Source organism: Callorhinchus milii, unplaced genomic scaffold, assembly GCF_018977255.1.
Source record: "Callorhinchus milii isolate IMCB2004 unplaced genomic scaffold, IMCB_Cmil_1.0 Scaffold28, whole genome shotgun sequence".
NCBI classification, from domain to species: domain Eukaryota; kingdom Metazoa; phylum Chordata; class Chondrichthyes; order Chimaeriformes; family Callorhinchidae; genus Callorhinchus; species Callorhinchus milii.
The window spans coordinates 4,197,570-4,216,131 of record NW_024704769.1 but is presented as its reverse complement, the minus strand read 5'-3'; the positions used below and the strand labels follow the sequence as shown (position 1 = coordinate 4,216,131).

Genomic DNA, 18,562 nt, shown 5'->3' with positions numbered 1-18,562 from the left:
GAGAAAACAAACTAATTTTGTACACACACCTTTATTTTACATTCCCTCCGGCCTTTCCCAATATCCATATTCTATTGCTATACTGCAATTCTTTAAAAGAGGCAAGACTATATAATAATAATCCTCGCATTTGATACAGCGCCTGATCACGTCTTCGAGACGTCTCAAAGCGCTTCACAGAATATACTGTAAAGTGAATTGACTGTATATTTTGTGGGCAAAACTATAGGTCACATCCTAAGCGTCATTGAGTGTAACACCTCCTAAGGTTGGGAGCGCACACACACACACTCCTCTGTTGCAAACTCAACCTGGGGAAAGAAAATAAACTGAGGAATCAAAACGATCAGTGAAGATGCGCTGCTTTGCTGAAGAGTCTCTTGATTGTGCCATCAACATGCTGAAGATATCACAGCGAGGTCCTGCACAAAACAGTCAGCGGGCAAACATTGAGGGTGCCTTTCAAGCAGGTAAGGTACATTTATCAGGCAAATACAAAGGGGTTCAATTCCATATTGGTTAACAATGTGTTCACACACACAGACAGATGGAAGACAACTTTGGTTGCGATCCCAGTTGAACTCCAAACACTAACATGAAGAGGATTATCATTATTAAACCCATCGGAAGAAAAAAAAAACACGTTCGCTAAAAGCTCCGAAGCTGCTACCGTTGGCAACTCGCCCGTTTCCAGAACCACGCTCACATCGATAGAGAAAGGAATGACACCTAGTCACTCAACCTCCCACCTCAACCAGCACCTGACCAGATGGGAAAGACAAGCCACCAAAAGAGTGATTGGTCATGAAGTCATTGTTCCATTAAATTCCAGTCTCAATGAGTGTCGGGCTTGTCAGAGAATCTGATCAATTTCCAGAGGTCAGTAGTGTACTATAGTGTAGTGTTCCTATACGTATCCATGAGGGCATTGGTGAAAGCTGCTTTCTCCTGGCTCCCCATCGTTAAGATTGCTGCACAACAGCCCAAATCCCAGGCTCAACCTCACTGTCAATCAGTCAGTTAGTTCTCTTCAACGAGGGATCCTAATCACATAGCGGTGCTGAGGCCAGTGGGGACCTTCTGGCTGAAGGAGGACAAATCCATCTGCACCCAGAACTTTTCAACAGCTTCTGCTGCTGCTAGCGTCCAGCGGAGAGAGCAGATTCTACTACAAACCCTCTGTCTGAATTGTTTAAAGAACCAGCTTTGGTTATTTTTTTTTGATAAAATCCTTCAAAGATTATTTGGGAAAGAGAACGTCGTCAATTAAAATATTGCTGATCCAAACCTTGTTTTTTTTAAAAAAAGTCTGAACAGTGTACAGCGTCACGCAATCAGGTCACAGAACAAACGTCAGCCGACAGCAGGGCAGAAAATAAGTGCTTTCACCCCCAAAACTTACACTAGCCTAAAGTCAGATGTGGTGGCCATGATTGTTAGAGCAAACTGCCTGGATGGGGTACAGTGGAAGGACAAGCAATGGTCTAGGAAGGTTGATGAGCAAAATATACAAGCTATTACTTCCCTGAGGTCTGCAGACTTTAATGCTACACTGCACTGGGGAGGGGAGTTCATGCGTTCTAGTTCACAGAAGAATTGGGAAGAGGAGCTGTCGTCGTCGAGGGTGTTTCTAATTAATCTCCCGCACGGCGAGGGGTTTAGGGTTTTGTGTAGTGACTTCAAGGCGAACGTCAAATTTTTTTCATGTTTGAAAGATGATTATGTTTTTCAGGACTTCTACATATATTAAAAAAAAAGCCTTTTTGTACATGCGTAAATATGAATGGGAACAAGTGCCATCCACGGCCCAATGTAATCAGTGAAAATTGATTTTGACATTTAGTGGGTTTTGCTAATGGGAGGATTAAGCTCCCCCTAAAGGGGTCTGTGTCAGTACTTACTGGGAGTGGAATTGGTTCTGCAACTCACACAGAGTGGGACCCTCACAGGAGGACAGGACTGAGCAAAGGCTATTTGACTCTGAACCACTTTCTTGGCTACCTACGGTGACAACGTAAAGAGAAACACCACTTCTCTCCCATCAGCTTTCCTTGCCCTTGTTCACTTGCCCCATTGGCGACTGCTTGCTGAGTGGAACGAGAGTACAAATGTCAATTGGCGGCTGCCCTCACAGTGACTGAGCTGTTTGTGTGCTCCTCCGCTCCTCAAGGCCCTGCTGAATGTTGGTGTTCAGGTCCAGGTGCGAGCAGCCCTCCAGTACCTCACCCACTGCCTCTATTCTTCACGTGGGGGAACCTAGACTTAGCTTTATATCTAGAGGCATAGGATACAAAAGCAAGCAGGTCACGTGGAACGTTTACAAGACCTTAGTTAGGCCACAGTTGGGAATATTGCGCAGTAGTTTATTGGAAGGATGTAAAAGCAATTTAAAACGTGCAGCAAAGAGTCACTGGGATGTTACAGTAATCAAGAGAGACTTGAAAAGTTAGGGCTTTTTTTTAAAAATTAAAAAACTAGAGCTGAGAAATTAAGGGCTGACCTGATAGAGGTCTTTAAGGTTTTGAGAGGGTAAATAGGAATAGATGACTAGTCAGCGAGATGGCATGCATTGAAATAAGAATTAGAGGGAGGGTTAGAGAAACTATCTTTACACAGAAGGGGGTGTGGGGGGGGGGGGGAATGTGGACTTCTCTGACACAAACCATTGAAGTATAAAAAGGGGAATTAGATGCTTGAAAAGGAGGAATATTGAAGGGAATGGGGAGTGGGCAGGAGAATAATGATTCTTGTATTTGATACAGCGCCTTGTCACGTCTTCTAGACGTCTCAAAGCGCTTCACAGAATATACTGTAAAGTGAATTGACTGTTTTGTGGGCAAAAGGCAGCAGCCAATTGCACACAGCAGTGTCCAGCAGTTGTGGATTAAATGACCAAATTATATATATTTTTTCTAAAGGATTAGTACCTCCAGAAAAGCAATCTGCTAATTGACTAACAACCAGGTTCCTAATTGCTGCTAGGTAAACAGAGGTGTGTGGAATAAAGAAAGTTGCCCAGGGTTTCACTTTGCCCGGGAGTCGAACCCAGGTCCTCTCACTTGCGAGGTGAGGCTAACCTAAGCTACAGGACTCAATGGGATTAGACTAGGTGGTTCATGTGGAGAATAATGTCAGTGATCTAACATGCTAGACAATGACTAAGCTACAATAAGGTGGGGCAAACATGTACATCATTTTCAGTAGAACAATAATCAGCAGATTTTTCCTTTCCAGGTTTAGGAAACAGATCATCTTTAGTTGGCGTTGTTGGTGATCTGAGATCAACTAAGTCAAAAGTCAGAACCTGGGACCTTCAGGCTTTGAAACAGGTCAGTTGTGCACCAATACACTGGAGGTTCATTCAGATCTTCACACAAACACTTATTTTTTGCCCTGGGGTGACTGACTGACTGGTCAAAGAAGCGTTTTGTTGACTGTCCCGAGCAGGACTAAATGTTAGCATTCCTGGGAGGTGGATTTCTCAGACTTGCTCTCCTGGCTGGATGGTGCTTTATTGCTCCAAGGGCTGCCACTTCCCAAGGTTGGCGAGTTATTGAAGTCATCTTCATCATCGATACCGCTGGCCGCCTCAAACTGGGCGTTCTCTAACCGAGTGATCAACCGTTCATCCTCGTCACCGAATTCCCCACCCATTAGAGCCGGTTCACCCACCACCATAACATCCTACAATAAGTGGGGGCGCAGTCATTAAACCACAGCACACAACACAACAGTAAATCATTGCTCCATCCACCTCGGCCACATGTCCCAGGGTCCAGTCACAAAATACTCCCAACAGCCTCAAACCTGGCAAATCTTTCTACCCGTGTGATTTTTAAAAGTCCTTGACCTTGTGGCAGTATTTTTTTATGGGAAGGAATGGTCAGTGTTGAGTTAACTAACCTTATCCTGGTGCTTAAAAACAACTCTAGTTCATCCTTGTACCTGCATCAATTGCAATTCAAATTGACCTGTGGATGTGTTGGGAAGTGTTGTGCTGCTGTCTAACAGTCGGGCAGTGTTAGACTTGAGCTTGCAATCCCGGTGATAGAGCAATGGGACTCTCTCTCTCTCTGCGGTTCTCAAGTTTAAATTCCAGCCTTGACCGATATTAGCTCTTCAGGGGGTGCAGGCAGATTCGCCAGAATGATACCAGGTCTTAAAGGGTTAAATTACGAGGATTCGAGGGTCTGTATTCCCTTGAGTTTAGAAGGCTGGGGGCTGATCTGATTGAGGTTTTTAAAATAATAAAGAGATTCGAAAGGGCAGCTACAGAGACACTATTTCCTTTAGTGGAAGAATCCAGAACAAGGGGCTTCAGCTCACAATTAGAGCCGGGCCATTTGGCAGTGAACAGAAGCATTTTTTCCACCAAAAGGCCGGTGGGAATCTGGAACTCTCTCCCTCAAAAGGCTGTGGATTATGGCTGGATCCATTCACATTGTCCAGACTGAGGTGGATAGATGTGTGTTTGGTCAGGGTATCAAGGGATTCGGGGCAAAGGCAGGCAATTGGAGTTGAGGTACAGATCAGCCATGATCTAATAGAATGGTGGAACAGGCTCGAGGGGCTGGATGGCCTCCTCCTGTTTCTAGGTTTCTACAATCACTCACCTCCCTGCACAGACAGGATTGCTGCTCTCAGCTGCCAGATGAAGCATTTTGCTCTATCTCGGGGGAGGAAAGCTTGGCTGGCCCAATCTCCCCCACACACAAGCACACACCTTCCTGTCTGCTGGTCATCCAATGACATTGGACATTGATGAAGCAGTGAGGAGCACAGACCCAGGCACGCACCACTCTCTCTCCTGGATGAGGAGGTAGTGGCGCAATAAGTTATAGCGACTGGAGACCCTACAGAGAAAAAAATAGAACCTGTTCAAATGCAAATGATTCGCTCAGTGTCCGGCTCAGTCAAATAAAAAGCTGGTGACATCTCTCTATTGATGTCCTGTTTTGATTCACTGAACTGCAGTCAGGTCAGTGAGTTGAGACCAGAAGATCAGTGGTATAAACACAAGCATTTGGGACATTGGAAATAAAAGTGTTGAAGTTAAACTCACAGCTGGGAGAGTGTAGTGAGGGGAAGATTGGAATCTTATGGACTTGGAGTAAGAGACCAATGGTTGATTGGGACAGGGGTTGACCAACCCTGGTTAGAAATAAGGCGATAAACTGGACGTCCTGGTTTGCGGCAGATAAGTTAGTGAGGATATTGGCAGCTCTTTCAAAGAGCCAGAACAGGCACGATGGGCCAAATGGCCTCCTTCTGTGCTGTAAGATTCTATGATATTGAAAGTTGCATCTTTAAAGCGGTTCTGTGGTGGTAATCAGGCATTAAAGTAATTACTCTAAACCTCACCCCTTTGAAGCCAAACTCTCGAACTTCCCTGATGGTTTCTAACTGAGAGCCTGGATTCTCTCGGAAGCCTGACTGGTGAGGGAAGCCTACAGATCCAGGCACATTTCCAAGAGACTTTCATAAAGTGCTCTCTTAATCTGGCACAAACCATTTCCCCTGTAAATGTCACAAAGCCCCACATGAGACACTTGCCAAGAAGTTATCAACTGAACACATCTCTTGCAGACAGGCAGTGATTTTCAGAGCAAGTCCAACTGGGGCAAATGGGCCTAGGTGAATGGCTAGTTAAATAGTTTCCCTCTAACCTTGTGTATCTCAACCGGAGGATTTTTTTTATTGAGGAAAATTTTTCTGCATTCTCTCCAAAGGAATGCTAGAAAGTTAATTAATCATCAGAGTTTCCAAAGAAAAGCTGCATCTAAGAATCTTTGACTTTGGCGTGGAAGGGGGCACAGAGGGTTGATAATAATAATCCTCGTATTTGATACAGAGACAGAGAGAGATGACTCGAAGCGCTTCACAGATTATACTGTAAAGTGAATTGACTTGAATATTTTGTGGGTGAAATGCGACAGCCAATTGCGTACAGCAGTGTCCCACACGCAGTCGTGGATTGAGTGACCACATTATCATTATTTTTTGATGCTACAAGAGCTGAGAGAATTCTCAGACTAACTCACACTAATGATCAGCTGCTGGCGCTGAGAGAAAGGGACAATTCTACATCACAGATCATCAGCTTGAATGGAACAAGCCCTCAGCCCCTGCCTGAACCACACAGCCCTGGGCACATGATAACCCAGGATTACCGGGTTAGTGTTCTAATATAGGAGAGAACGGGGCGGGGGTGGGGGGAAGAAGGTTTGGGGGCAGTAATGTAAGCCTATTTGGGGGGCAGGACTGTTTTAGTCGATGTGGATTTAAGTCGCTGCAGTTAATCAATATCACTGGACCAGCTTTCCCTAACAGTTCAGGCTGTGCTGCTGGTAACATTTCCCTGCCAGACTGTCTGCTCTTCCCCTCTCTGCCTGGCTGTCAGCTCCAGATTATAGCAGACACTACTGGAGGTTTGTGCCAGGTCTGTGTAAAGAGGCCAGCTAGTTGGAGGTGTTAGTGCCAGTCAGAGTCGATCAGGAGCCAACAAGGAGGATGCTTACAGGTACCTGAGTGGCCAGACTGAAGCCTGTGGCAGGGCTGCTCTTCTTCTTGCTGTTAATGGCTGTGCCAGCACCCGCCGCGTTCCCTCCTGATTGCTTCCTTTTTCGCCGCTTGGTTGTCGGGGGTCTGACGGGTTCAGCTAAACAGGCAGGAGAAAAGGAGAAAGCATTTGAGATACGCCAGTCTTTTTAATTCACCTAAACTTTATTCCATCAGACTTCTGGTATGAACACAGTCTTCAGCTTATCCAGAAGCTTACTTTACATCTTATCATTAAGAGATCGCACTATTTTTAAAGTTTTGACAGATTACTAGCTGTGAATGGACAGATTAATAGCCATTTGTTGACATCTTTCTCCTCCAACCTCACCTGGAGGTGCCACCATCCGCTGCCACTTCTGGAACAGACATGTCTTCAGGCAGTCCCGGGGGCTCAGGCTGTAGGTTTTATGTCTGGACATCAGCTCCTGCATTGGTTCCAGTATGACACAGAGCTGTGGGGGGGGGGGCGGAAGCATATAAAACAACACAGTTTACACCATAATTAAGATTATTTTTAACCTCTTCCTTTCTCCCTACCCCACATAGTTTTTTTTCAAATCTTTCCAAAGGTTATGTATAATTGATGTAAATAGTGCTGGACATTGTATTCCAGGTGTCAGCCTGGCTCAGTTGGTAGCACTCTCGCTTCAGTCACAAGATTCTAGGTTCAAGCTCATTTCATTTCATTTGTGGGACATTGAGTTGGGACTACAAATAGACACTTTTCTTCACAGAGAGAAAGAAGAGCTCTCTGTGATGTTTCACAAGGAGCAGTATCAAATGCAAAAAATATTACTGCTAGTGCTATCAAGTTCTTTGAGACGTCCTCCTAACTTGTATAAATTATTGCATTCAGTATAACTGGAGGGAAGGCACAATAGGAGGAACGGTGGATTTTAATTACTGTACACAAAGTGCTATTAATACAACTTTCTTCTTGAAACATGAGACTTACTCTGAGGTAATTCAGTGTGAAGTTTGACAGGCCGGACCGGGTGATGCTGTTAGACAATTGCTCCAGCATTGCAGGATCCTGGGCCTAAAAATAGTCAAACGGGAACAAACAGGACATTGAGAAACACCGTCACCGTTTCCACATTCAATTGTGCAACTGGGAACAATCCAAACAAAGCTATTCACAAGTAGAGAGCCACTGACTGAGTTCTGTCACAAATCAGCCTTTTAGATTTACAGTTTCCTTATCAATCAAATACCTCATCAAACAAATCAGTGATAGTAATGTAGAAAGGCTACAACTCGTTATAGATTTAGCTGCAAGGGCCCAACCCTCACTATCAGGGCGGATATCTCTCTCTAATGAATGAGCAGCATTGGGGTGAGGTGAGCTAAGAAACTGCAAACTCTCAATGCTCAATCGAAAAAAAAAAGAAGTCAAATGCTTTTATGCGAGAAGATTGATGGTAAAGCCAGAAAGGTAGTATTCCACTGGAGTTGTCCTGTTCTCCTGGATACACAGCCTGACCCAGTGAGGAACGAGCTGTACCCCAGTGAACTCTCAGATACTCACGTGTGCTGCCAGGAGCCCACGAGACAGCAGCTCCCCATTTTTGCGAATGCTAAAATGCCAGTTCTTTATCCGCATCAGATCATCAAAGGTGAACTCCAGGTAGAGCCGGCCTTCTGTACACACCTGGGAGACAGACAGCAGAGAAGCCAGTGATGGAGCTCAGTCAGAGGATTCAGGCTCTGCTGGCCATTTACAGCATTTTCTTTTGATCTGAACCAAGGTAGCACAGACTTGGTCTAAAGCCACGTTTGAACCAAATGCCAGGGACTTAGACCCAAGCTGGGGGTTGGGATCAGGAGGGTGGAGGGCACGGGTAGGAAGGTAGTCGAAAGCACAGTCAATGAGGAGGGTCTTGAGACGCGCTTTGAAGGAGGTAAGGGAGTGGGCGAGGAGGAGGGACTGTGGGATGGAGTTCCAAAGGGTGGGGGCAGAGAGGCTGAAGGGCCGACGCCAATGGCGCAGGCCGGTTGGGGGACGTGAAACAGGCCGGATCCCGCTGAGCGATGAGGTTGATAATGACGTTAGCAGGTCACAGAGGCAGGGAGGAACAAAGCCATGGAGGGCTCTGAAGGTGAGGATTTTGAACTCTATCCTCTGGAGGGTGGGGGTGAGAGGGTCACGGAGCCTGAATGCTGCTGTGAGTTGTGGGACTGCCTGCTTTTCACTCGGTGGGTGGGTGGGGCCTACCTTGGTGAAGATGGGTTTGCTGTGTAGGGACACCATACTGCTCTGCTCACAGTCCAGGATCACTAGGTTACCGTGGAACAGTTCCTTCGAGTGCCGCAGGTTAAAGTACAGATCTGTTGCTCCCCCGTCAAAGATGCTGCGGAAATACCGGGGGATAAGGGTCCGGCCAATTGCTTTAGAGAAGAAGAAGATCATTGTCATGAGTAATAAAACTTTCGTACAGCGCCTTTGGTGTGAAGAGGACATCTCAAAGCGCTTTGCAAGATGTACTGTAAAGCGGATTAACTGTGTGTTTTGTGGGTGAATATGCAGCCATTTTTGCGCACAGCGACGTCCCACAAACAACCTTGAAGTGAATGAGTGATTTATTGTGAGGGAGGGAGAAACTCTCTTCTCTTTTCGAACAGTGCCATGGGATCTTTAACCTCCACGTGAACAGGCAGATGGGGAGCTCGGTTTAACATCTCATCCAAAGGACAGCACCTCCATTAATACAGCATTGCATTGGAGTATCAACTTAGACTATATGAATTCCATGGCCCGATGTGGGGGCTTGAAGGTATAACCTTCTGCCTCAGAGTTGAGAGAGAGCGCTACGGACTGAGCCAGACTGATTAAGAGGATTATTATATAGTGACTGAGACTTTCACTCTGAAGATGAACAGCACTAACAATAAACTAACTCACTGTATCTCTTGGGCCCATCTTCCAGACAACAGGCCACCGTTAATATTGCGTCATCTTCAAAAAACTCAGCAGTGAAAGCGTCCCACCAGAGGTTGTCACATTCCTGGGAGAACACATTGATAAGAAGTTACAGCCATCAAACAACACTTCCCTTTACGCTTTTTAACAACAACTTGCATTTACGCAGCACTCCTCCCGCAGCATCACAGAGCGCTTGATAGTGACGGAGCACGAGAGTGAAGGAGGAAGGCAGAGGGATAGAGGACGAGTGTTCCAGAGTTTCCGGGTGTAGTGGCTGAAAGTGCAGCTACCACGTGGTGGAACGGAGGGCACTAGAGACATATAGGAGGCCAAAGCCAGTTGAGCGGAGGCAGCAGATTATGGGGGAAGCATATCGGAGAGGTAAGGAGGTGCCAGGGCATGAAGGAATTTGAAAACGAGTGTGATAGGGAGCCAGTGGAGCCTGACTAGAACTGGTGTGATGGGGGGATGGAGCTTAGTATGGTTAGTGTGCGGACAGCAGAGTTTTGGATCAGCTGGATTTTGTGGATGCTGGAGCAATACAAGTCTCACCTCGGTCCAATTCTGCAGTCGCTTGTTGAGTTCATAGATCCTGTATTCTGGCTGTAACATGCAGGGTGTGCGTCTCCTGTAACAGCAGAGAGGTAGAGAGGAGAGAGAGAGAGGATTAACATTTCTGAGGATAGTCTGACCTGCAGCAAGATCTCTACAGTAGGCGATTCCCACCATGGAATCAAACCGGTTTTGAAGTTACCTTAGGAAAATACACCAGACGGGTTTGCAGGGTTATGGGGAAAGGGCTGGGAAGTGGGATTGACATTAATTGCTCCATTCAAAGAGCCAGCACAGACTTGATGGGCCGAATGGCCTCCTTCTATACTGTAAAATTCTATGAATAATAATCCTTGCATTTGATATAGCGCCTTATCACGTCTTCGAAACGTCTCAAAGCGCTTCACAGAAGTGAATCAACTGTACATTTTGTGGGATATTGACAGCAATGATGACCTAAGTGGCAGTGACAAGTTAAGCCAGGGTTGAGTTATCAGCAGTTTTCTGTATATTGGTGTGGAGGCTTGGGGTATGGAGAATAAGAGCCGTAGCTAACGGGAGACAGTGCAAACAAATTCCTTACCCAATACTTGGCTCCGGGTAGGTGGGAGGATAGGATGGGGTCGGACTATAAATGAAGAAAAAGTAGTGATGTTAATTTTTCCTGCGTAATAAGATCATGTGTTGTCAGTTGGCAGAAAGAAGCCAAGGTATAAGGGGCCCCAAATTGCCTGTTTCCATGTCTCCCGCCCCGTACACCCCACCATCAGCAGTGGGGCGTTCAGCCTATCTGTCCCCATTCCCTGCAACTGCATCCTGGAGTCCCTTTGCCTTCTTCAAGGTCTGTCTCAAGACTGTGCCTTCGGTCATCTTAACCACCGGATGCTAAAATCTCAACTGACAAGAGTTGCAATCTACAGGGGAGTTTTCAAGCGATCCGAGACTCCATCCGGCGTGAAGAGCGCTATATAAATGCAAGTTGTTGTTGTTTTATCAGTTCCCCTCAAGAAGGCACTGAATAGTCTTCCTCTAATCCTGGCTCCATTTCGGGCAGCCAGGATGTATGTAGGAAAAGGGGATTAAGAAGAGGGAATATTAGTTCATGAATTAAATTAAATAACGTAATGCCAACAACAGACGCTGTATACAAGTCCTGTACCCACCCAATGTCTCGGTCCAGCATGGCGCCCTTTGCAGGACTCCACTTGAGGTGGAAGACTTGAGGAGACCGCCTTAGCGTCCGGCTCTGCGCGATCCAGTCCCTCTACGATCACAGTTAAACCGCGCAGTTAGTTGGCTGCCCTGTCTCGCCCACAAAAACACGCAGTCACTGCGCTCAACAGTGCACTCCCGCGAAGCAATTTCCAGACGCGACTCGGAGACGACTGGGGGGGGGGGGCGGCCTCTGTGTCTATGTGGGGGGAGGGAGTGGGGAGGGGGAGGGAGTGGGGAGGGGGGGGGGGGGGGAGTCTCTGACTATGTGAGGGGAGCAGAGGGAGGGGGGGGTCTCAGTGATTGTGGGGGGAGGGGAGGGGCGAGGGTCTCTGTGTTTATGTGAGGGGAGGGGGTCTCTGTGGGGGAGGGGGAGGTCTCTGTGACTGGGGGGAGTGAGGGGGGTCTCTGTGTCTATGTGGGGGAGGGGAGGGGCGAGGGTCTCTGTGTTTATGTGAGGGGAGGGGGTCTCTGTGGGGGAGGGGGAGGTCTCTGTGACTGGGGGGAGTGAGGGGGGTCTCTGTGTCTATGTGGGGGGAGGGGATCTCTGTGGGGGAGGGGGTCTCTGTGACTGTGGGGGGAGGAGAGGGGGTCTCTGTGTCTATGTGGGGGGAGGGGGTCTGGGGGGGTCTATGTGGGGGAGGGGAGGGAGGGGGAGGTCTCTGTGACTGTGGGGGGAGGGGGCCTCTGTGGGGGGGGGAAGCCCTCTGACTGTTGCGGTGCCCGTTACCCGGTGCCCCCCCGCGGTGCCACTGACCGTTACTCGGTGCCGCCGAGTTCTCTGTCTCGGCTCGAGCTCCGCTCCCCGCTGCGGCCGGAAGTGACGGAGAGGAGGGGGGGCGGACCTCTTTGAAGGGACGGACCCGCTTCCGGTGAGTTGGTGACGTGTCGCGGTCCGACCTTTGTACCGTTCCCCCTCCCACACACAGACACTGCCCCCCCCCCCCCCCTCACCCGCCGCGTCCCGGCCCGGACCCCCCCCTCCTCCTCCTCCTCCTACTACTACAGCACAGGGTGAGTGAGAGGGAGAGACCGAGGCCTGGATCCCGGGGGTAGGCCCGACTGGGCAGAGCCAGGACCGAGGGAGGGTGGGCGGGGGGAGGTGGGGGGGTATTGGGGTGGTCAGAGGCCCCCCCCCCCCGGGAGCAGAGGCTGAGAGACCAGTCCCTGAGCCCCTGTGAGGGCTCTCCTGACGGTTTCACTTTCAGTCTGAGCCACAGCTCCCGTTGGGAGACATTTCTGTGCATAATGTTCTCTGTGGTCCTGTCTGTCTGTTCCCGTGTGTCACGTTACAACCTTCTGTCCCCTCTCCCCTCACCATCCCCCCCCTCCTCGCTCCCTCCCTCCCCTCACCCTGACCATTTCCCCCCTCCTCGGGTCATGACCCAACTGTGCAGCGCCTCGGGACGTCCTCCTGACGTGAAAGGCGCTCTATAAATGGAATCTTGTTGTTGTTGTTGTTGCCCCCCCCCCCCCACCCCCAGGTCGGTGCAGGTCGGCGCGAGGCGGGGACATGAAGCTGTTCAGCCTCAGTGTGCTGTACAAAGCGGACGCGAAAGCCAACCTCCTGAAAGCCGCCTACGACGTGTCGTCTTTCAGCTTCTTCCAGAGATCCAGGTAAGCGAGGGCCCGGGGAGGGATTGGAGCTCAGTTGGGAACGTTCGTGCCGTCCGGGAGCGCGAGTGGTTATCGCTGCCCCGCCTCGCGAGTTCCCGCAAACGCCGGGCAGGTTTTCCTTTGCTCCTCCACGCGTGCGCCTCTGGTTAGCAGTAAGTAGGAACCCGGTTGTTAGTCGATGGGTGAATCGCTTACCAGGGGTACAGATCCCTCACCGAGAAATTGGTCGTTTAATCCGCGGCTGTTTGTGGGGACGCCACTGTGCGCAATCGACTGCCGCGTTTCGCCCACAAAATATACAGTCAATACACTTTACAGTGTAATCCGTGAAGCGCTTTGAGACGTCTCAACGACGTGATCAGGCGTTAAGTCAAATGCAAGGATTATTATTATCTGAGGTTCCCCCTGTCAGCAGTTCGTGTGGTGAGTTACAGCCACAGTCTGAGTGACATCCTCTCTCCCAACGTGTCTGGTTTATGTTGGTTCTGTACCTGTAAAATCCCCTTTATTTGACTTCCGCCTTCCACGGTAGATTCCCTTTGTTGTGTGTGTGTATTTTGTGGGATGGTGAGGGGGCTGAGAGCAGCTGTTCTGTGTTATCCTCTCATATCATTGCGTCTCGTTCTCCAGCGTCCAGGAGTTTATGACGTTCACAAGTCAGCTGATAGTGGAACGTTCAGTGAAAGGGAGCCGGGCGGCGGTGAAAGAACAAGGTAAGAGGTTAGGGAGCGGGGAGAGACGATCTAAATGGCTAAAGCGGGAAATGGGGAAGCTCCCTTCTCTTTTCCAATTTGTGGAGTCCAGTAGTGCAGTGGTTAACGCAGTCGCCTCACAAGCGAGAGGACCCAGGTTCAATTCCCGGGCAGGGCAGGTAATATTCCCTCAAAAAAAAGTGGTCACTTTGATCCACAGCTGTTTGTGGGACGTCGCTGTGCACAATTGGCTGCCGCGTTTCACCCACAAAATGTACAGTTGACTCCACTTTACAGTGTATCCTGTGAAGGGCTTTGTGACGTCTCGATGACGTGATCGGGCGCTGTGCCAAATGCGCGGATTATTATTATTGTTGATTACAAGGCACTTGTTTCACAGATTACCTGTGTCACGTGTACGTGAGGAACGACTCTCTGGCCGGGGTGGTGATTGCAGATAACGAGTATCCCTCCCGTGTCTGCTTCACGCTGCTCGATAAGGTACGTCACCACATTCCTCACCTCATTCCCGTTTACCCACCTCTTTAGAATTCCCTTCCTTTGTCCTTCCCCTCAGCCAACCTGTGACAAGCGCGTCTGAGCCAGCCCAGGATTATAATGCTGAGGATAGTGGGGTCCTGTAGCTCAATGCTAATAGCACTCGTCTCGCAAGCGAGAGGACCCAGGTTCAGTTCCCTGCAGGGCGAAACCTTAGGCAAGTTTCCTTATTCCACGCATGCGCCTCTGTTACCTAGCAATAAGTAGGAACCCAGTTGTTAGTCGATTGGTGGATCACTTTCTGGAGGTAATAAGCAGAGGAGTCAGAGCTTTGGATACGTAGAGACTGGAATCACTCTTCCCCCCCCCCACAGTCCTAAGTACACACCAGATGACTGTGCTTTCCCCCTGGCTCGGCTTCGTGCTCCACCACTGTTAAGCGCTTCGAGACGCTATCCTGCCTGAGGAGCAGGCGCTGTGTAAATACACGTTGTGTGGGTTAGAGAATGATGTGGATGTTTATCTGTGTAGGTGTTGGATGAATTCTCCAGACAGGTGGACAGGATTGACTGGCCCTCAGGGTGTCCAGCAAATATCCACTACCAAGGACTCGATGCCTACCTCGCCCGATACCAGGTTAGTGTCAGTGTCCGTGTGGTAGAGAATCAACACTGGCTCCTTCGCTTCCCTCTCCTTCAATGCTTGGTCTGTAGGGTGAGGTGTCAACAACCTGATGAGGCGCTGTATCAAATGCAAGGATTATTATTGTTGTTGTAATTAGCTGCACAACTGGGACCCAAGTCTGCACTGGTAATAATCCTTCCAGAAAGAAAAAAAGAAAGTTGGTCACTTGATCCACGTGTTTGTGGGACACTGCTGTGAGGAGTTGGCCCATGTGTTTTACCCAGAGAGACAGGCGGGACTTGCTCAGTGAGTGACTTTACCTCTTTCCCCAGAACCCTCGAGAAGCTGACGCCATGTCCAAAGTGCAAGCAGAACTGGACGAAACCAAGATCATTCTGGTAATTAACTGTTATTTTACTATTATCTAGTAAGAAATGGACCCGTCTTTTCTGTTCACCGACCAAACCCACAGTCACTACACCTCACACTGTATCCCATTAAGTGCTATGAGAAAGTAGCGTCTGGTTAACATGCTCGCCTCGCAAGCAAGAGGACCCAAATCCCAGGGGCTTCTGGGCGAAACCTTAGGCAAGTTTCCTTACTCCACACTGACGCCTCTGTTTACCAGCAGTCAGTAGGAACCCGGTTGTTAATCGATTGGTGGATCGCTTTCCGGGGGTAATAATCTCTTCAAAAAAAACCTAAATAAATAACAGTAATAAATTGGTCACTCAATCCACGACTGTATAGTGGGACACTGCTGTGCGCAATTGGCTGTGTTTCTCCCACAAAATATAGTCAATTCACATTACAGTATGTTCTGTAAAGCGCTTTGAGACGTCTCAACGTGATAAAGCGCCATATCAAATGCCAGAATTATTATTGTTATTATTATTAATATTGTACTGATTAACAGCACAACACCATGGAGTCTCTGCTGGAGCGAGGAGAGAAGTTGGATGATCTGGTCTCCAAGTCGGAGGTGCTGGGCACACAGTCTAAAGCCTTCTATAAAACAGTGAGTCTCAACATCTTCTACAACATCACACAGGGCTTTCAGCAATGTTAGACACCGGACAGCACCACATTGCTGACCCTAACTGGCTCAGTGGTCAGCGCTCTCTCTCTCTCTTGCCTTGTAAATCAGTAGGTTGTGGGTTCAGCCTCCCCGTTGGGATTCTGAGCTCACACAGTCCAGACTCTCTCCATTTTTGCTTCTTCGTGACGGTTTGTGACACGCTTCCGGGCCCAATTGGCTGTCCTGTTCCACCTACAAAACACATGGTCACGCCACGTTGCAGTATATTCTGCGAAGCACTTTGAGACGTCTCAACAACGTGATAAGGCGCTGTATCAAACATAAAAGGGTTTACTCCGAATCGGCTATAAACTGTTCTCCCCCCACTCTCTCTCCCGCTCCCTCTTTCCCACCCCTCTCTCTCCCTCTCTCTCTTCTTCCCCCCCCCCCCCCTCCACTCTCCCCCTCTCACTCTCTCCCCCTCTCTCTCCCTCCCTCCCTCTCAGGCTCGGAAGCAGAATTCTTGCTGTGACATTATGTGAGACGCACTCCAATCCTCTGCCTTCAGTAACATTCGGTTCAACAAGAAAATCTCCCGTCAGCCTCTCAGTCTGATGGCTCCGACCAGTACTTTCTGTGTCTTGTGTGATCTCAGAACAAAGACTAATGAGGCTGAAGGATGAAGAGAGTCGTGTGTGTGTGAGATATTGTGTTGCTGTGTGTATGTTTGTGGAGAGAGTAACTTGCTGAGTGGGTGCATAGAGAGAGACACAATAACACACGTGTGTGTGTGTGTATCTACGAGTTGCTGTACAGCTGTGTGTGTGTGTGTAGTGTGAGTAGTAGTCGCGTGTGTGTAGTGTAAGTGTGTGCGTGTGGTGTGTCAGGAAAGTTGCTGACAGACTGGACTTACTGACCACTCCGCAGTTTACTATTGGCTTCCCTCTGTGTGAGGTGTCTATCAGGAGCTCTCCTCTCTCACCATTAATCTCTACCGTTTGTTAACACTACTTCCTTTCTGGGACTCACCGTCTATTATTTCCATTGTGTTAGTTGCCTGTTATGTCACAGTTATCGCTGACAACAGTATTTTGCTCAGTTTTTATTTACTTAATTCTCGAGCCTCAGTGAGGCACCTCCCGATCAGTCCCTGAGAAACGATTCTCGGGAAAACATTCCACTATTTACTCTATAATTCGCTGCTCTCTCTAATGTCTTATTTTTGCAGCTTAACTCGTTGATTCCAATTTTCCTCTGGTCTCCCCCTTCTTCCCCTCTCCCTCCCTCTCTCCCTTCTCCACCTCTCCCCACCCTCTCCCTTTCTCCTCTTTCTCTCTCTCTCGCCCTCTTTCTCTCTCTCTCTCCCCCCCCCTCTCTCTCTCCCTCCCTCCCTCTCCCCTCCCTGCTGACAACCTGATCCCAGGCCCAGCCATGAGCTCAGTGGGTTACAGTGGACACCATTGACAGCCATAGCAGGTGGTGATGTGTTCACACAGGAGCAGGTCTCCTATCTCTGGGACAGCGTTGAGACATGAAGGCACCAGGTGACCTGATCCTTCGCTCTCCCCATGGAGTGAGCCCAGCCTGAACCATGCCCCCCCCCCCCCCCCCCCCGTTCCCAGTTATTTATTCCTCTTCTCTGCTTGCTACTCGCTCACTCTCCCACTCGCTCACTCTCCCACACTCTCACTCACTCACTCACTCACTCAAACGGTCTTGAGTTGCTGTGACTTTTTGTTGAGCTTAAAAGCTTCAAAGTAATGTTATAATCCGTGCCTTTGTGTTATCTCTCTCTCTCACTCACTCTCTCTTTTTCTGGCTCACTCACTTCTCTGCGGCTCAACGTCTGAATGAGTTAGCACCTGAGGGTCTGGCCTGGCTTGTGACCAGTATCTCACCCCCTCCCCCCCCCCTTCCTTCGATGTGTCTCCCAGTTTGTACTGAACTTTTGTTTCTACTTTACAGTGAGGTGTGTGCAAAATAAATGGCAGCGTAACATTGCTATAAGTAGCTGCTCATTGGGGGCTGTGTGTGGCTAATCAGGGGGCTGGAGGCAGAACAGGTTAGAAACCTCCCACGGTGGCCCAGTGTGTCTCACTCAGAGCCTGGCCTGTGTGTGTGAGACGGTGCTATCACACTCTGTGCGCATTTCACCTCCACACAGTGTGTCTCGATCACTGGGTGAGATCTGTGTGGAGTTTGTCACTGAAGCAGGGTTTGGCTCAGTCTCTTCCTTACTCCGGCAGCTCACATTCAATTCTCTCGGCATCGTTTGGATTTGAGCTGTTTTGGAAGTGTGAACGGGCTTTGGGGGGGAGGGGGGAGAGCGTGAGTGTGCACAGGGGCGAGTGTAAAAGTGCACATCTGTTATTTAGGGGGAGGCCTGTATCTGATGTCAGTGTAGTGAGTTTCTAATCGCTTTTGGTATGATAGCCAGTCTGATCTAGTGAAGCTTCCAGGCACGTTTTTGTTTTATTTGGGCTTTGTCGGACACACACGGAAGCCCATCACCGTTGCTTAAGAGTCTCCAAACCAAGCTGAGAATTCTTTGCCTCCCATCCTACGCATGGAAGCCCAGAGATACGTAGTTGGAATGGGATGCGTTCCCTCCCTCACTCCCTCTCTCTCTCTCTCTCCCTGGAAGGACACATCCTGCTCACCTAACTCTAGAGAGTATTAGGCGCAGGTTGGCTAGAGCCCAGGTTTGGGGGAGCCCAGAGTGTGCGTTGGGGTAACTGCTGGGGTCTAACCAGCTAAACCCACAGCCTGCCATTGATATCACTGTCTGGCACAGCTCAACAAACGCGACAAGTCAGTCTATCCCAGAAGAAATTTGAAGCATTTTCCTTTTTTTAAAAAAAAAAT

The 18,562-nt window shown here is 49.0% G+C and overlaps 2 protein-coding genes across 14 annotated transcripts; one reads left to right on the top strand and one right to left on the bottom strand.

Annotated features, from left to right (window-relative positions):
- Nucleotides 1-176: 176 nt before the first annotated feature.
- LOC103187796 (LIM domain-binding protein 1-like) lies at nucleotides 177-12,059 on the bottom strand. Of its 10 annotated transcripts, XM_042344434.1 has the most exons (11): nucleotides 12,006-12,059; nucleotides 11,200-11,300; nucleotides 10,620-10,664; nucleotides 10,037-10,112; nucleotides 9,464-9,566; nucleotides 8,777-8,949; nucleotides 8,090-8,212; nucleotides 7,517-7,600; nucleotides 6,890-7,013; nucleotides 6,519-6,658; nucleotides 3,053-3,684 (listed from the first exon to the last, which is right to left on the bottom strand). In XM_042344434.1, exons 2-11 carry the CDS (start codon nucleotides 11,217-11,219, stop codon nucleotides 3,457-3,459), a joined length of 1,116 nt encoding a protein of 371 aa, XP_042200368.1. In that variant the 5' UTR covers nucleotides 11,220-11,300; nucleotides 12,006-12,059; the 3' UTR covers nucleotides 3,053-3,456. The 10 variants fall into 10 exon arrangements, 9 of the variants coding, with proteins under 9 accessions (XP_007905645.2, XP_042200367.1, XP_042200368.1 ...); XM_042344432.1 differs by lacking the exon at nucleotides 11,200-11,300 and having other exon boundaries at nucleotides 12,006-12,055; XM_007907451.2 differs by lacking the exon at nucleotides 12,006-12,059 and having other exon boundaries at nucleotides 6,525-6,658; nucleotides 11,200-11,283.
- On the top strand, nucleotides 3,257-16,503 carry ykt6 (YKT6 v-SNARE homolog (S. cerevisiae)). Of its 4 annotated transcripts, none has more exons than XM_042344435.1 (8): nucleotides 3,257-3,329; nucleotides 12,733-12,865; nucleotides 13,496-13,578; nucleotides 13,958-14,058; nucleotides 14,587-14,691; nucleotides 15,012-15,077; nucleotides 15,596-15,697; nucleotides 16,204-16,503. In XM_042344435.1, the coding sequence occupies exons 2-8, from the start codon at nucleotides 12,762-12,764 to the stop codon at nucleotides 16,237-16,239; spliced, it is 597 nt and encodes a 198-aa protein (XP_042200369.1). In that variant the 5' UTR covers nucleotides 3,257-3,329; nucleotides 12,733-12,761; the 3' UTR covers nucleotides 16,240-16,503. The 4 variants fall into 4 exon arrangements, with proteins under 4 accessions (XP_042200369.1, XP_042200371.1, XP_042200370.1 ...); XM_042344437.1 differs by lacking the exon at nucleotides 3,257-3,329 and adding an exon at nucleotides 12,097-12,120; XM_042344436.1 differs by lacking the exon at nucleotides 3,257-3,329 and adding an exon at nucleotides 12,238-12,262.
- Nucleotides 16,504-18,562: the final 2,059 nt, after the last annotated feature.

What these genes read in the sequence shown, in the direction of transcription:
- LOC103187796 (XM_042344430.1), bottom strand. Translation starts at nt 10,213, where the DNA reads ATGGTGGGAATCGCCTACTGTAGAGATCTTGCTGCAGGTCAGACTATC. An exon ending in AGATGGGCCCAAGAGATACA is followed by an intron (nt 8,950 to 9,463) that starts GTGAGTTAGTTT and finishes TCTTCTCTAAAG; the next exon opens with CAATTGGCCGGACCCTTATC. An exon ending in GCAAACCCATCTTCACCAAG is followed by an intron (nt 8,213 to 8,776) that starts GTAGGCCCCACC and finishes TCTGTCTCCCAG; the next exon opens with GTGTGTACAGAAGGCCGGCT.
- ykt6 (XM_042344435.1), top strand. Translation starts at nt 12,762, where the DNA reads ATGAAGCTGTTCAGCCTCAGTGTGCTGTACAAAGCGGACGCGAAAGCC. An exon ending in CCTACCTCGCCCGATACCAG is followed by an intron (nt 14,692 to 15,011) that starts GTTAGTGTCAGT and finishes CTCTTTCCCCAG; the next exon opens with AACCCTCGAGAAGCTGACGC. An exon ending in CTAAAGCCTTCTATAAAACA is followed by an intron (nt 15,698 to 16,203) that starts GTGAGTCTCAAC and finishes CCTCCCTCTCAG; the next exon opens with GCTCGGAAGCAGAATTCTTG.